The 17,399-nt window shown below is 46.1% G+C and overlaps 4 protein-coding genes across 5 annotated transcripts; all 4 read left to right on the forward strand.

Moving 5' to 3' along the window:
- LOC112879903 (alpha-amylase isozyme 3C-like) lies at positions 1-7,446 on the forward strand. 2 transcript variants are annotated; one of them, XM_025944333.1, is made up of 4 exons: positions 1-108; positions 212-1,150; positions 1,262-1,580; positions 7,290-7,446. In XM_025944333.1, exons 1-3 carry the CDS (start codon positions 16-18, stop codon positions 1,541-1,543), a joined length of 1,314 nt encoding a protein of 437 aa, XP_025800118.1. In that variant the 5' UTR covers positions 1-15; the 3' UTR covers positions 1,544-1,580; positions 7,290-7,446. The 2 variants fall into 2 exon arrangements, with proteins under 2 accessions (XP_025800118.1, XP_025800117.1); XM_025944332.1 differs by lacking the exon at positions 7,290-7,446 and having other exon boundaries at positions 1,262-1,702.
- On the forward strand, positions 5,779-7,441 carry LOC112879904 (alpha-amylase isozyme 3B-like). The gene is given in 3 exon segments (XM_025944335.1): positions 5,779-6,798; positions 6,801-6,859; positions 6,971-7,441. Coding segments are annotated over 3 exon segments (1,233 nt in total). The 5' UTR covers positions 5,779-5,906; the 3' UTR covers positions 7,253-7,441.
- Positions 7,447-9,034: 1,588 nt separating the features above from the next.
- Positions 9,035-10,066, forward strand: LOC112882356 (ethylene-responsive transcription factor ERF109-like). Its single transcript, XM_025947387.1, has one exon. It carries the CDS (start codon positions 9,080-9,082, stop codon positions 9,773-9,775), a length of 696 nt encoding a protein of 231 aa, XP_025803172.1. The 5' UTR covers positions 9,035-9,079; the 3' UTR covers positions 9,776-10,066.
- Positions 10,067-14,925: 4,859 nt separating this feature from the next.
- On the forward strand, positions 14,926-17,356 carry LOC112881110 (protein WEAK CHLOROPLAST MOVEMENT UNDER BLUE LIGHT 1-like). Its single transcript, XM_025945811.1, has 2 exons — positions 14,926-15,438; positions 15,549-17,356. Exons 1-2 carry the CDS (start codon positions 14,926-14,928, stop codon positions 17,346-17,348), a joined length of 2,313 nt encoding a protein of 770 aa, XP_025801596.1. The 3' UTR covers positions 17,349-17,356.
- The last annotated feature ends 43 nt before the right edge of the window (positions 17,357-17,399 follow it).

The raw sequence follows: 17,399 nt of genomic DNA on the forward strand, positions 1-17,399 counted from the left end.
CAGGCCAGCAAGCAGATGGCCAAGCACTCGGCTGCAACGTGCAGCCTCCTCGTGCTCGTGTTGCTCGGCTTGGGATCCCAGCTGGTCCAATCCCAGGTCCTCTTCCAGGTATGCATCCTCTGACCTCTCTTCCAGCTACTCTGCTGCGTGCTGGTACTTGCGCCATCATGTGCTTGAAGCAGAGCTCCGAACTCGAATGATGTTGATGCAGGGGTTCAACTGGGAATCGTGGAAGAAGCAGGGCGGGTGGTACAACTACCTCCGGGGCCGGGTGGACGACATCGCGGCGACGGGGGCCACGCACGTCTGGCTCCCGCCGCCGTCGCACTCGGTGGCGCCGCAGGGGTACATGCCGGGCCGCCTCTACGACCTGGACGCGTCCAAGTACGGCACCCACGCCGAGCTCAAGTCGCTCATCGCCGCGTTCCACGCCAAGGGCGTCCAGTGCGTCGCCGACATCGTCATCAACCACCGCTGCGCCGACTACAAGGACAGCCGGGGCATCTACTGCATCTTCGAGGGAGGCACGCCCGACGGCCGCCTCGACTGGGGGCCCGACATGATCTGCAGCGACGACACGCAGTACTCCAACGGCCACGGCCACCGTGACACCGGTGCGGACTTCGGCGCCGCGCCCGACATCGACCACCTCAACCCGCGCGTCCAGCAGGAGCTCTCCGACTGGCTCAACTGGCTCAAGTCCGACCTCGGCTTCGACGGCTGGCGCCTCGACTTCGCCAAGGGCTACTCCGCCGAAGTCGCCAGGGTGTACGTCGACAACACCGCGCCCACCTTCGTGGTCGCCGAGATATGGAGCTCCCTGCAGTACGACGGCAATGGCGAGCCATCCAACAACCAGGATAGAGATCGGCAGGAGCTGGTGAACTGGGCCCAGGCCGTGGGCGCTCCCGCCGCGGCATTCGACTTCACCACCAAGGGCGTGCTGCAGGCGGCCGTCCAGGGCGAGCTGTGGCGGATGAAGGACGGCAACGGCAAGGCTCCTGGCATGATCGGTTGGCTGCCGGAGAAGGCAGTCACTTTCGTCGACAATCACGACACCGGCTCCACCCAAAACTCGTGGCCATTCCCCCCCGACAAGGTCATGCAAGGCTACGCTTACATCCTCACGCACCCAGGAACTCCCTGCATCGTAAGTCCACTACTGCACCGACTCACCATGGCCATGCTCGCCAACTATCTTAACCATAATCTTGATCCAATAATAAACTGATGCTATGTCACTGCCTCTATATCTATTCAGTTCTACGACCACGTTTTCGATTGGAACCTGAAGCAGGAGATCAGCGTCCTATCAGCAGTGAGGTCAAGAAACGGGATCCACCCCGGGAGCAAGCTGGACATCCTCGCCGCTGATGGGGATCTCTACGTCGCCAAGATCGACGACAAGGTTATCGTGAAGATCGGGTCGCGGTACGATGTCGGCAACATGATCCCCTCAGACTTCCACCCTGTTGCCCATGGCAACAACTACTGCGTTTGGGAGAAGTCTGGTCTGAGAGTTCCAGCGGGGCGACACCACTAAACCCGGCCTAACCTCTAAAGACATTTATTTTTTTCAGGTCTATTTGAGCCTGAAGAAATTTGAATCCGATTAAGTAAAATAACAAGAATTTGATTGTACTAAGCTTCTTTCAGCAAATTATTGAAAGAAGATCAAGGTGTTCGGATATATTATGTTGACCAGGGGATTTTTGTAACCTCTTGAAATGTGGAAACAATGATGATTCTTATGAGTCAAGTACTTGTGATGTTGAGGATGTGTTTGATTTCTATCTGTCGTACCCACCCCTAACTGGGCATAGGTCGTCGCAAGATTTGTTCCGGGATTTGTTAACACTATCGTTAAGTGGAAGATGCCAAGCTTATCGACACTGAGGTGCCGTGACTCTCAAGATGTGTCAAACTAATACGCTGGAGGTGCTCACAGAGATAAGGATATGGATGTGCGCGTTCAAGGGGTGAGCTTGTCCATGCGTATATAAACGTTTAAAAAATTATTTGTGTATTGCTATTACCAAAATCCCGACGTGGTCAAAACTTAATTTAGCTAAGATGTTAGGATTGCAGCCATGCCAAACTGCAAGACCGGGGAGATGGAAAAGTAAAAGTTTCCATTATGAGAATGGCACGGGGTCTCAGGTGTTAATAAAAATATTGAACGACAGAAACATATATAGTATAAATCTTGCATTGGTTTATTGATTAAACAAATGACTAGATCAAATTTTGAATCATCGTTTTAAAGGTAGTCCTTTCATTTAAAAATAGGAAAAAAATCCATTTTACACCATCGAACTATCATAAAAATCCAATTTTCAACCTTCAACTACGAAATCGGATAACATAGGCCATTCAACCGTTGAAACCGGACAAATTTAACCCTTCGGGTGGTTTCAAAATTGGTTTTTTTATTTTGTAAAAATTAAAAATATTCAAATTTTATCGGTTTCGAAAATGGCTGGCAGCTAAACCAACTCGAAGTGCGTATCGCGCGTCGTGATCGGACGTGGCCTAACTGGTCAAACAAAGGGCAAACTTTCATCGTAACAAATGACCAGAAAATTTTTATTTTTCTTGTTCATCTGTCGTTTGCCTTGGGTTGACTTTATTGCTTTGAGCTTGTGTTCTGCATGCATGTTTTGTACTCTATCTGTTCCAAATTATATAGATTATTTTAGCTTTTTTTCTAGATATATAGTTTTTATTATGTATCTCGACATAGTATATATCTAAATAAATAGCAAAAACTATATATGTATCTAGAAAGGTCAAAATGACCAATAATTTGTGCCGGAGGAAGTTGCTTACGGGTCATGTTCTCCATCAACTTTTAATGATTCCTACGGCAGCGGAAGCACCATGTCAACCATGTCAAAAATTCTGCACTGCCTCATATAAATTCGCTATATAGGATCCACATCGGCCTAATCATCTTCGAGGAGCGTGTAAGCTTTCTTTTTTTTCCTTTCATTCTCATCAGAACGTTTGATCCCTACCGAATGGTAGCAACAAGATTGGATTGAGGTAATAGCACATAAATCTTTTTTATCTTCATCATCAGAGCATTTGATCCATACCAAAATGTTGCTACCGTCCGTATTGGCACTGCGACATGCATGCAATTCGGCCGTCTGGCCACCAATAAGTTGAGGAGGAGCTAGCTTGCACCCAATATTTTTTCTGGTTCGGCAATGGTGAACCCAAACTGCCACTTCTTCTGGTCAATCGTCCACCTTGTGCATCATCATGCAATGTTCATTGCTAATATAGAACAAACCCTTTTTCTTACTAATCAGCTCTTGCAGTGCAGCCACCTCCTAAATCCACACCAAATGGTGGCCTATTTCGTCATCGACGACCACAAATGGATTCCTCATCCTATTCTACCTTTTGTTGCTTCCTCTCTTTTTTTCCGATTCCTATCTGTACACTGTTTAATTGAGGGTCATTAGGCGGGTTGCGGGCTGACAATTGACATTTTTAGAGGCCCGGCTTTGGCAGCCACCAATGGTGATTTCCTTAGCCTCCGTCCTTCCGCTTCAGCTGTGCATCGGGCTTTGTTAGTACCACCGTCAAGCGTGAGTGAGTCTGCTCATCCATGCTGACGGGAGACCCTGTCCTCATTTGTAGCTCCTTGAAATCCGTTCCCGGCACTCCCTGAACTCCTTGTTCTTCTTCGCACCAGCAGAAATAAGCATCTAGTCTGCTAGAGGAACATCATGACCACACACCATAACGTACACCAGCATGTATTGCGCTATCTGAGTTCGCAATGCTGGATCCACCGACATGAACCTGACGCCATGGTCGCCTCGCCGACGTTGAGGAGGTCGTTGTAGTATATAGGGAATAGGTCCTTGCTGGAGAGAGCCTTGACGATGTAGCTGGTGATCTTCTTGTCATCCAAGAACTGGCCGTGCATGGTCAGCACGGACAACCCCTGGTGAGTTGATTTTCATTGCAAGATTGCAACGTTTGCTTGCCATATTTAAATCATCTGGCTCCTTCCATATCTATTTGAGAGTTGTACTCATAAATCCTGCCAACAACATCGATTTTATTCTGGTACTGAATAGAGTCAAAAGTTCTTTACGTGAATACCGGCTGCATGGATTCTTTATTTGGTTATTTTGCTTCACATTTCAAATAGGAATTAATCACTAATTTATAAATTTAGTAGTTATTGATATGGAATCTTTGGGTTAATCTCGACCCTTAGATCTTTATAAAATCCAACGGTGTATGTTCTTCTCTTTTTTCGATTAATAATCTCGACCTTTAGATTTTCATAAAATCCAACGGCGTATGTTCTTATCCTTTTCCGATTAATGTGGTAATTCTTAGGCTCTCTCGCGAATCTGGTGGCTTCTTTTAGCACTATTGTATTAAGATAATAGATTAGAAAATTGTGTATCCGTATATCTAAATTTGCTTAAACGGGCTATGAGAGGTACTAATTTGTTTCGGATCCATCCATGACTACGTGGCTGCATGGAAATATTATTGGTTTTGCTCATGGCAAAAAATGTTATGAGAACAAAGTTTATTCTTTCCTAGATAAATTTGAAGTGCTTTATACCATTCCATCAGGACATAATTTATGGTAATGTGCAAGCCATTCTTTGTATAAATTCATTAGTAGCTCGGGTACAGTTCATGAATAGCATGTTGAGGTTTTCTCGCAAAATCATTAAAGTTGCCACTGTAGCATTGACATGCAGCCACATCAGCATGGGTAGGATTTCAGATAGGATTAGTACCTTCAATGATCCACTTAACCAAGTTCAGTTATGTGGATATACGTTTTTCTAGTTGAGGTACCTACTTGACCATACAAGACAAGTTTGGTGACATATGGCGTATTTTATTCTGAAATATAAAGACAAATAAAACATAAATGAGGTACTCCTTCTGTCAAAAAAAAGTCTTTCTATAAATTCTACGGCAGGTTAACAAAGATGTAAAATGACATTACTTGCTCTATTTATTAGCCATGTTTGGCACTAATTAATTGCCACATGTGCATACTAAATGGAGTAAAATTGTTTATTTTTCGGATAAATTTTAAAATCTATGATAATTTATTTTTTTGGATGGAGGGAGTAGACTGTAAGGCACGTACGTGAGTTCTTTTTATTTTTCTTCTCTCTTATAGCACATAGTTGCTAACTGTAAATTGTACATCATTTGTATGAAAACTCTTTCAAATACAGAACCAGCGATACTCCACAATATACAAATTCTTAGGTTAAAACCTGATCAAAGATTACCAAATGTGAATAACAAAATATGTGTGCGCTTTAAAAAAACAATGAAGTCTAATCATTTGTAGACTTTAAAAATCATGCAAGCATTGCTGTTGGAAGGAACAAATTCTACAAGCAGTTCGCCGCGTCCCTGCACTACACGCGACCCCATGTATGAATGTACAGATGACTCTATCTGAAGCACCTTTTTATCCACTCTTTAATGTGCCACGGTAGCATTTACACTTTTCCCATCGACGATATGCCGTTGGCTCTCGTTTGAAGCAACGGAGCTTATCCGTTACACAATCCACTGGGCCAAACGGCCGCCGGATCCATCCTATAAATTCCATGCACAAGCATGGTGCTCCACACACAGCCAAGTATACAAGTCTCTTGCATTTTGGCAGCACAGCAGCAAAGCAAGAGAGAGCAGTTACAGGCACTCGAGCGAGCAGATGGCCAAGCACTCGGCTGCAACGTGCAGCCTCCTCGTGCTCGTGTTGCTCGGCTTGGGATCCCAGCTGGTCCAATCCCAGGTCCTCTTCCAGGTATGCATCCTCTGACCTCTCTTCCAGCTACTCTGCTGCGTGCTGGTACTTGCGCCATCATGTGCTTGAAGCAGAGCTCCGAACTCGAATGATGTTGATGCAGGGGTTCAACTGGGAATCGTGGAAGAAGCAGGGCGGGTGGTACAACTACCTCCGGGGCCGGGTGGACGACATCGCGGCGACGGGGGCCACGCACGTCTGGCTCCCGCCGCCGTCGCACTCGGTGGCGCCGCAGGGGTACATGCCGGGCCGCCTCTACGACCTGGACGCGTCCAAGTACGGCACCCACGCCGAGCTCAAGTCGCTCATCGCCGCGTTCCACGCCAAGGGCGTCCAGTGCGTCGCCGACATCGTCATCAACCACCGCTGCGCCGACTACAAGGACAGCCGGGGCATCTACTGCATCTTCGAGGGAGGCACGCCCGACGGCCGCCTCGACTGGGGGCCCGACATGATCTGCAGCGACGACACGCAGTACTCCAACGGCCACGGCCACCGTGACACCGGTGCGGACTTCGGCGCCGCGCCCGACATCGACCACCTCAACCCGCGCGTCCAGCAGGAGCTCTCCGACTGGCTCAACTGGCTCAAGTCCGACCTCGGCTTCGACGGCTGGCGCCTCGACTTCGCCAAGGGCTACTCCGCCGAAGTCGCCAGGGTGTACGTCGACAACACCGCGCCCACCTTCGTGGTCGCCGAGATATGGAGCTCCCTGCAGTACGACGGCAATGGCGAGCCATCCAACAACCAGGATAGAGATCGGCAGGAGCTGGTGAACTGGGCCCAGGCCGTGGGCGCTCCCGCCGCGGCATTCGACTTCACCACCAAGGGCGTGCTGCAGGCGGCCGTCCAGGGCGAGCTGTGGCGGATGAAGGACGGCAACGGCAAGGCTCCTGGCATGATCGGTTGGCTGCCGGAGAAGGCAGTCACTTTCGTCGACAATCACGACACCGGCTCCACCCAAAACTCGTGGCCATTCCCCCCGACAAGGTCATGCAAGGCTACGCTTACATCCTCACGCACCCAGGAACTCCCTGCATCGTAAGTCCACTACTGCACCGACTCACCATGGCCATGCTCGCCAACTATCTTAACCATAATCTTGATCCAATAATAAACTGATGCTATGTCACTGCCTCTATATCTATTCAGTTCTACGACCACGTTTTCGATTGGAACCTGAAGCAGGAGATCAGCGTCCTATCAGCAGTGAGGTCAAGAAACGGGATCCACCCCGGGAGCAAGCTGGACATCCTCGCCGCTGATGGGGATCTCTACGTCGCCAAGATCGACGACAAGGTTATCGTGAAGATCGGGTCGCGGTACGATGTCGGCAACATGATCCCCTCAGACTTCCACCCTGTTGCCCATGGCAACAACTACTGCGTTTGGGAGAAGTCTGGTCTGAGAGTTCCAGCGGGGCGACACCACTAAACCCGGCCTAACCTCTAAAGACATTTATTTTTTTCAGGTCTATTTGAGCCTGGAAAAGAATTTTATTTGAGACTAAATAACCTGAATATCATTGCACTAAGCTTCTTTCAGCAATTAATGAAAGAAGATTATTGCGTTCTGATGTATTCTGTTGACATGGGAAATTTGTAACCTCTTGAAAGTTGAAATGAGGAAACACAGATGATTTTTATTTAGCTGAAACTTGCTGTGATGTTAGTGTCTATTTGGTTTTTGTGTCCTGCCTCCACCAACGGCATGGCCAAAATTTGTCAAGCATATAATGTTTTCTTTGCAACCATGCCAAAGAGGCAAAGACCAGGAAGATGAAAAACAAAGCTTTCGTTTGTCAGGTAACATGTGAATCCCACGAGTTACTTAAAAAATTGAACAATAAAACATTGGAAGTAATAAATAGTTTAAACAAGTATAGACAAAATCATGATCTAAAAGATACTTCTTCTAGTTCAGAATACAAAATGGGGCCCGGGGGGGGGGGATTTGGTATTTTATCTAGCAATTTCTACTTAAGGTGACAATTTAATTAAAGATAAATAGGTATAATGAAAAAAATTATAATGAACCTAGTTGCATGTATCTTACGTTGCCACTATACGAGATATTTCTATACTGGTGATCAATATTAAAAAGATTGTTTGATAATAATATTAAAATGTTTTGAATGCATTTAAAGTTTAAAAATAAACAATTGAACCGCTCAGTAGGTCAATTCATGATTCAACCGCTTAATAGGACAATTCTCCTGCTGTCGTCAAAGTGGCTTGTTTTTTTCTTAAGATATTCATTTAAGAAGGAAGCAAGTTCAGTTTAAATGATGTTATGGTTACATAAAATCATTTTCTCTTGTCATATCTCATCATCAACACAACAGGGAAACAATATCCGATGAATTAGAATCATCTTGGTAAGATAGCATGCATTTTTCTATGTATTAAGTATATGGAGATCCTAACAAGTCACACATTTGTACTCTAGAGATATCGAAAGAAGAAAAATCATGGCCGATCTACTAGAATATCTAGAAATACGGATATTAATGTAGATATATTTTTTTATGGAAAAAAGCTAAATTGTGGTTATGCACTGTGCAAAGACCAACTATTCTCCTTACATCTGTGATTCACTTTGACTCTATTTTCCTTGGTTTTGTCCATTTTGTTCTGGAAAAAAACCATTTTATCCCCGTACAAAATATATGTATCTATAATTCTTATCTAACTGTCTACTAGCAGGGGGAAAAACCTATAGTGGACCATGTTCTGGAAGCAACTTGCACGTGCCGAACCACGTCACAGAACTCGTCATCCTGCTTTGACTTTTCTTGGTGGACGATTCCACCTCTGGAATAGCTGAATTGCTCGCTGTCCATCACTCCAGTCTCCATCACCGAACTCAACCTCTAGCCCACGCGGCCACGCCCAGTGCCCACCAGCTCCATACGCCGCCAATACGTCAGCACCACTCACGTCCGCGCGCTAATCGACGGCCCGTGGGTGTTTTCCACTTTTGCCCTTCTAGATCTATAGGACTCGGGAGCTTCTCGCATCCACACGTTTTCCACAACCACGGAGAGCTTCTAACCGGAAGTGGAAAGACGAAGGGCACCGTCGGTCTCTCCGTCGTTCCAAGCTCCCACCTGTCGTCGCTCTGTAACTACGCACCGGGTCGCCGTGTGCCCCTCGATGGCCGCGTACCCTATATAAGCGCCCCCACCCGCCACTTCCCGCTCCAATTCGAAGTTCAAACACACTCTACTCCAAGCTCGAGTAGCTGAGCAGAGGCTCGGACATGACCAAGAAGCTCACCTCCGCCATGGCCGGGAAGCAGGATTTTCGCAAGGCGCAATCCGACGATCAGGGGATTCACGGAGGCGGCAAGAGCGCAGCGGGATTCGGGGGCAGGCTGATCTCCCACGAGCAGGAGGACGCCATCATCGTCGCGGCGCTGCGGCACGTGGTGTCCGGGTACAGCACGCCGCCGCCGGAGCTCGTCACGGTGGCGGGCGGCGAGGCGTGCGGGGTCTGCGGCATCGACGGGTGCCTCGGGTGCGACTTCTTCGGGGCGCCCTCGGGGCTAGTGAGTCCTGGCGTTGGGCAGGTGGCAGCGGCGGGAGGAGGGGAGCAGCAGCAGAGGCCGCGGCGGCGGAGGAAGAGGAACATGTACCGCGGCGTGCGGCAGCGGCCGTGGGGCAAGTGGGCGGCGGAGATCCGCGACCCGCGGCGCGCGGCGCGCGTGTGGCTGGGCACGTTCGACACCGCGGAGGCGGCCGCCAGGGCCTACGACTCCGCCGCGCTCGAGTTCCGCGGCCCGCGCGCCAAGCTCAACTTCCCGGGCGCGGCGGGGGCCGCGACGCGGACGCCGTCGCCGTGCGGCGCGGAGACGGCGACGGCGACGACGCCGGGGGAGTGGCGGCTGGGCGGCGCGGACGGAGCGGGGGACGAGCTGCTGTGGGAAGGCCTACAGGACCTGATGAAGCTGGACTAGGCGGACTTGTGGTTCTCGCCATTCGCTGGCGCGGCATCTAGTTTCTGAGAGCTCGATTCGATCCTGTACTGACAACCACGTGCACCAAAGTGTAGTTGCTGTCTTACTGACCACTAGGTCTCAGCTATGATAACCGGGAACGGCATTCTTTTGTTGGACAATGCATAGCTAGTCGGTTCGTCAAGGTTGGCTTATAACTTGATCGCGTGACATTCTTGAGTTGCGTATATTGACGGGTGAATATGGAATTTTTTTTGTATCAATGGATCTTCTGGGGAAAACTGTTTGATAGACTGAGCATTCCTACTGTTGGCTCTGGTTGGTGACTGACGACTTGACGAGTACACTGCTGGTGGACCCTTTTTTTTTTTGAGAAAACACTGCTGGTCGATCCTATTACATCAGTAAACGGCCGATGGAAACACACTGAAAAAAGAAAACCGTTGACCGAGCCGTGCGTAACTCGTCAGAGGGCAAAACGTCTCAGGTCAAACACGGTAAAGAAGAAGAAAAAATACCAGGGTCAATATTAACTCATACAGTGAGACCCCCACTTCGTTCATCCGACACGTTACCTATTTTTATTACCCCATCCCTGTTTCAGAAAAACTTACCTACTAGATGCCACCTGGTACCTTCGTTTAGGCAATCCTTCTGTATTATGTTGCGTCACGTCCTGAAAATCATCAATCATGACAGGGGTCAGAAGTGGTACAGGACCTTAAAATTTGATTTAGATAATCTAAGGGCATGACAAAAAGATCGGGCTCTAATCTTATACAATCTTAAGCTAAAGATATATAAAGATTAAGTTAAATTATAAAAATATAGGTTAAGTTAAATTATAAAGAGACCACCGTTACCGCTTCTGATTATGTAAGAAATTTGTGTCCAATGGAATAGGCTCTTGATTTCGGATAACTAGAAAGAAAAAGGCTGCGGTGCGCGGAGAAAACGATGGTGCAACCGCCAGGAGCGACGGGTGGAGGGCGAAGTGGCGCGCAGCCGAGCAGCGGGCAGCTAGCTCCTCGTCAACTCGTTTCCGAGGACCGGCTTACTCGTCAGCCGTCACCGCCAACGCCACTGACTGCCGGGACGTGCAAGCGGCCGCGGAGAGAGGTCATCAAGCAGGCGGTCGGGCGGGGTCCACGGCAGCGGCGCGCACGGGGGGCGGGCGTTTCGCTTTCGCCCGCGGTTCCACCTGCGCGGTCGTTGGGTCCGCTTCGTCATCCGAAACGGGGAGGGGAGCCGAGAGCCTGCCTGGACGCGGCGCAACGGCCACGAGCCACCTGCACCCGTCTCGGTCGTTTTTTTGACTAGTCTGCAGTTTTCAGCTATGCGCTGCACAACTGCCTTCCGGATAACCTCTAGGCTCCACTGCTCTACTCCCTTCGGATCCTTTTGTAAGGCTTGTGAGCTTCTATTCCACATACCAAGAACAATTAACTCTAGCACCATTTTATCAATTGGCATGAATCATGCTATGAACCTTGTGTTGATCAAATTGGAAGAACAATAGAGCCAATAGCTAGGTCCATGCAACTGAGATTTAATTAGCCAGACTCATGCAAAATGTTTTGGCATCCGTGCAACTTGAATGACCGGCATTAAAATGCATCGGCATCTGCATCAACACCTTACATATTGATCAGAATAGAAAATAAAAATATGCCTTACAAAAGGATCCGGAGGGAGTAGTACGCTTCCTAGCACCACCTCGCCTACGACTTTTATGAGTTTATCTACTCGAATAGTGAAGCGATGGGCCGCAGATTGGGATGAGCCTCCCGTGGAGTAATTCAGAGGAACTTATTTCACTAACGTGTGGATCTCAGTACGGTGGGTCTCATATATTAGTATTTATCGTAGGTTGTGCAAATTTATTCTTATCTGAAATATAGCACAATTCATAACCAATTTGTTCAGCCATCAATTTAAGTTAGAGATTCACTTTTGTTAAATATTTTCTCTGAACTTCTTGTCCGAAAATTCAACGGCAAAATTGGGACCAAACTTTTAGCTAAGACCTTTTGTTCAAACCTTATGCTCATTTTCTTATGAAATGCTAGGGTACCAGAAACATAAGCAAAATTTATAGAAGATGTTTCGCTCTTTATCGTTTCTTCTAAAAGTCAATTTTAGAACTTTGACTAAATTCTAGTCCAAACAAATCTCTTCAAGAAAAATGAAGGAATTTGTGAAAGAAGACAAATAAAGGACATATTATGTTCCTAAGTTAGAACTGTTTGATAGTGCATGATGGACTATCTCTCTGTGCCCTGGACATTGTGTTCCTAACTTTAAGTTAGATCATATCATAGTTATTTACATGGTTTTAAAGATTGGGCTTGGCTGCATCTTTAAATAAGAGTATTTCAGAGCCGCTTCGTCCTTTTCAAAGTTGCCCCATTAATTCTTTTTACTTACGCGATTCGAAAGTATAAACTATGATCATAAGAAAGTATTTTAACATAAATCTAGTAACATCATATTTGTGTAAAAATGTACACGTACTAGTAGAGTAATTATTGGCAAAAACTTATCATAACAAAATAAATAATTCTTACAAATAAAAATAGAGGGATACAACAATATGGCGAGCCCAAAAGGCAAGAATTTGAACAACACAAGCGTGATGCATGCACATGAGGTTTCATAATGCTAAAAGAGCTCAAAGTAGCGCATGAGTACCATAACACTATTGCATGCAAAGACTTTTGGAACAAATTATTTAGTTCGACTTACATTAGAAAATGGTAAAGTATCCAGTTATTAATTCTAAATAATACTATACACCACTCATTTTTTTAAAAAATTTGATGTTTCTATTTGTGTCTCGTTTCGTTTAGTACTGAAAGAATAACACAGGTTAATTTCTAAATAGGTTTATGGAAAATACAAACAACTCTACCGGGTGTACCGAGCGGAGGGCTCGAAACCGGTGGTCCCCGTCATTTGCAAATCACACGGCGACGACTGGCGGGCGCGGGCGGGCATAGGAGGTGGAGAGGCGACTAGGCAGCGTCCGGAGGAAGCGGCAGTAGTGGAGCATACAATTTTGGGGACGGCCAGACGGGGACGGTGGATTGCGATGGAAGCGGCGACTGGCGCCGGCGCTCGAACAAGCAGCAACTGTCGGCGGCGGTGCTGGGGAGGCGTTTTGGCAGGTAGCGGGGACGGCCGAGGAGGCGCCGCCTAGCGGCAGTGAAGTTCATGGAAGCGGTGGATATACCTCGAGCTCTCCAGGGCAGTATGATTCTCTCCCTCTAGCTTCGATTTCGAAGTGCATTTTTGTTCCTAGCGCTCCATCTTTCTCCCCTAATCTAGGATAGAAAATTGCGGAGCAGAGGCGCCACCACATCCTAAAATAGCATAGATTTATCATTGGTTTTCTCGGGCTCCTCCATGCGGCAATGCCTCGCCACCACTTCCTTTCATTTTCTCCCCAACCGGAGGTCCAGCCTGGTTTTCCTTCCTCCTTCGGTCCTTCCTTTGAGGAACGCATGCCATGAAGCGAGATAAAGAAAATTTATTGAAATGAGGTATGGCACATTGCACATTTCCTAGTTTGCTCCCCTGTTTGTTGATTTAGTTTTTTGTATGAGTACTATGTTGTTGCCGAGTGATCTGCATTCAGGTCGGGCAATTTTTTTTTGTATTATTTACCTGGATGCATCATGGGTTACGAGAAAAAAAGAACGTTCATGAGTGCTGCCAGTGCTTTCTTTTCTGGAAAATACAGAATTGTCTGTATCATGGGAAATTAACTTTTTGCTTACAATGCTAAGGCCATGGAGGATTACAAAACATTGTCTCACTGCACATTGGTATAGACTCAATGAGCACATTGCAATTCGACAATTATATGTGCTATGTGCAGATAACGGAAGGATGATCCAATCAACTTTTAGATAGATGGCTTGCCCTACCAGCATGCAACTTTGATGAGTTGGTTTATCACCATCTCACAATGCACAGAGAGTTCCACTTTTTTCTTTGTGTTGGATGACAAAATGCTCTCACCTTCAAAAAAGGTTGCATAACCGATGTGCAAATTGAACCAAAATAGGAGTAGCGGTTGGAACTTGGAAGGCCATTCTTTTATGATGATTGCCATGTACCTGTATAAGAGATGTTATGCTCCGTACACCCTATTTTAGAGGATTCTCGAAGCAAATTAACTGATATCAGGGTGAGGCAAATCTGTGTAACCTGTAAAGCATAAATAAGTCCAAAAGTTGCATGCGCCTAATACGGTATCTGCATAAAATCTTTAATATGTGTTAGCATTAATCTTGTTGCTAGACTGTGTCCAGGTGCAGCTAGTGTCTAGGTTCATTCCTATTAGTGCTAGGTAGATTTCAGCTTCTACTTAAAGAGAATAATATGCAGATCATATAGAATTGATTGCATTTATTAGGAGGATATCATGGGCAGGTGTGCAGCCTTGTATCCGCTATATATATGTGAGAAAAGGATGAGGGCTAGAGGAGCCTGAGTCAACAAAATACTTGTGTGTTGTTGTGTTCTTAACTTCTTATGGGTGTGCCAGCAGAGAAGAAATACTAGTCTTTTTGTTATAAACATCTAGAAAGTGAGGGAGTGCTTTCCAACAATATGATTTAGTCATTTATGCTGTACATATTTGTTCTGCCTTACTAGCTACCTAAGATTTGTATACTTTTCTAGAAGAGGAGTACTGAAGCAAACCCCAAATGTAAATCATTTTATTCTACGGTGAACAATGCATGTCTCTCCCCAAAATGTGAGTAAATTAGTGGAAATGTTGTTATTCCAAGGTCATGCAACTGATTTGATGTATTCTCTTTTAAAACAACTTTTAGATGCAATGCATATGGAAGTTTTCTTATAGGGCAGACTATCTTCTCTTAAGAGAATATACAAGTATTTACATAATATAAGAGGATTTTTCTCCTAAGAATGCTTCAAAAGCTACATCTTTTTCTGATTCATGGGGTTACACTATGGACTATCTCATATAACATCGATAATTTCTCAAAATACGAATGGGAATTTATAAAAGAATTTTCTTCAACTAACATGGTTATTACTTGCCAGGTACGCAGTGGCAACTCTATCAATGATAATTTTCTGAAATTATCATTCAGTAAGCTCTTGCATGTTGCAGAATGGATGAAGTGAGTGTGGAAAGGGTGCCACTGGTATCTGTTGCTTCTGACTCTGTCAATGTAGAAGCAAGTTTGACTGATTCAGAACCTCCTGCTTGCTTAGATTTTCCTGAAAAAGCCCCGGTTGTTCATAGTAGACATTTAAGTGAAGATTTAAGTGCCCTTACAATTAATGATTTGCGTGTGAACAATGGAGAGCAGAATTGCAATGAGCAGATTGAAGGAAAGGGCATAAGTAGTCATGGTCACATTAGACATTTTAGTGCAGATTTAAGTTCCCTTGCAATTAATGATTTATATGCAAACAAAGGAGAGGAGAATGGCCATAACCTGCTCAATGGAAAGGGAGAAAGTCGCCCTAACTCAGCTGAAAGAAACATTTATAAGGCAGCAGAGATTGCTGAACGCTTCATTAAATCTATAGATAACAGAGTGCTTGTTGACACTGGAGCACCAATAGAATCCGTTAAAGAGGCAGTAAGCAAATTTGGAGGCATTCTTGACTGGAAGGAGGTAATGTCTATTTTACTGAAATGTTCTTCGTATGTCTTGCTGCCTTTGTTTTTCTTTTGGGTGTTAACTTATGAATTATCGTGGATTTCCATCCTGTTCATTTTGTGCAGAGACGTAAAAATGTCCAAAATGCGCTTGACAAGGCACTTGAAGATACTCCTGATTACCAAAGAAGAGCGGAAGCTACAGAAGTTGAAAAAAAAACAGTTCTAATGGAATTGTGTACCACAAGGCGAACCATAGAAGGGCTCAAGCTTAACTTGGAGAAGGCACAAACTGAGGCAATACAAGCACAGCAAGACTCAGAGCTCGCTAATATACGGTTCAAGGAGATACAACAGGGAATTGCTTGCAGAGAGAGTGCTGCAGCAAAGGCAGAGATTGAGCTCGCGAAATGCCGTCATGCTAATGCCTTAGCAGAATTGCAGTCAGTGAAAGATGAGCTAGAACAACTTCAGAAGGAGTACACGTCCTTAAAAACTAAAAGGGACAATGCTGAGACAAAGGCATGTGAATCCAGTGCTGCATCACAGGAGATTGAAAAGACCGTTGATGACCTCACCCTTGAGCTCATCGCATGGAAACAATTGCTGACATCTTCTCAAGCTACTCATATCATAGCAGAGGAACAAAAACTAAATGTCGCTTTGGCATATCAACAACAGAAGGAAAAATGGCAGAATGAGCTGAAGCAAGTTGATGAGGAGGTTCAAAAGATACGTGATGCAGCATCAGTCAACAAAGATCTCAAATCCAAGCTAGAAGCTGCTTCTACACTGTTGGTGAAGTTGCAAGATGAGTTTTCTAATTATTTGAAAGGGGAGGAATGGCCTGAAGAGGTTACTCTAGATGGAGAGGCAGGGAGACCAATTGTTAGTACTCGGGCGAAGCTGGCAAAGAGTAGGAAGGAGCTGGAGGACATGAGGGCAGACATTAAAAGGGCCAAGGATGAGGTCAGAATACATTGGAATGCTGCTGCTACACTGCGTGCTGATATAGAGAGGAAGGAGACAGATCTGGGGGCATTGAGACACAAAGAGCACCTCGCTTCTGTTTCTGTCTCATCTCTCCAGGAAGAATTGAGCAACAAGACATACGAGCTCAACATTGTCCATGAAAGAACAAAAGCAGCCGAGATGCCTGCAGAGCTACAGCAGGCAACTAAAGTGATGGAACAAGCAAACTCAAAAGCTCAGATGGCCCGTCATGAGGTGGCGAAGGCTAGGGAAGAGGCAGATCAATTCAAGGCACAAGTTAATGTCGTCAAGTTGAGGCTCGAAGCAGTGTCGAGGGAGATTCTTGCAGTGAACACATCTGAAGAAATTGCAACCGCCTCAGCAAATGCACTGCAAGAATACAAACTAGAAACACAAATAGACCCCCAAGCTGACCGAGTAAACGACAACTATGTGACGTTATCACTTGAAGAGTACGATGCGTTAAGCAAGAAAGCACAAGATGCTGAGGATCTTGCCAAGAAGCGGGTCATTAAGGCTGTTGAGAAGATCAAGCAAGCCAAGGATGCAGAGGTGAGGAGCTTGAATCAGCTGGAGCAGCTGGCCAAACAGATCAATGGGAGAAAGTTGGAGCTGAGGGCCGCACAGGAGAAAGCCAATTCGGCACAATATGGCAAGTTGACCATGGAGAACGAGCTGAGGAAGCGGAGGGCCAAGCATGAGCAACAGACGGATGCGGGTGAGTCAGCCCATGGCATTGCTGATCTCCCAAATTTGAAGAACTCGTCGTTGTCTTTTGATGCAGCATCATCCACCTCCAATCCTCAAATGGTTGAATCATTGTCTAGAGCTGACACCATAGCGGCAACTAGGGTGAAAGAACCGAAGCCACGGAAGTCGTTGTTTCCACGGTCCATAGTTGCTATGTTCGTGTCTAGGAAGAAGACACATTGAAAGTAACATTCCTTTCCACTGATAATAGTGTGCTAAGTTCTTTAGTATGAT

Source organism: Panicum hallii, chromosome 2 (assembly GCF_002211085.1).
Source record: "Panicum hallii strain FIL2 chromosome 2, PHallii_v3.1, whole genome shotgun sequence".
Taxonomy (NCBI): Eukaryota; Viridiplantae; Streptophyta; class Magnoliopsida; order Poales; family Poaceae; genus Panicum; species Panicum hallii.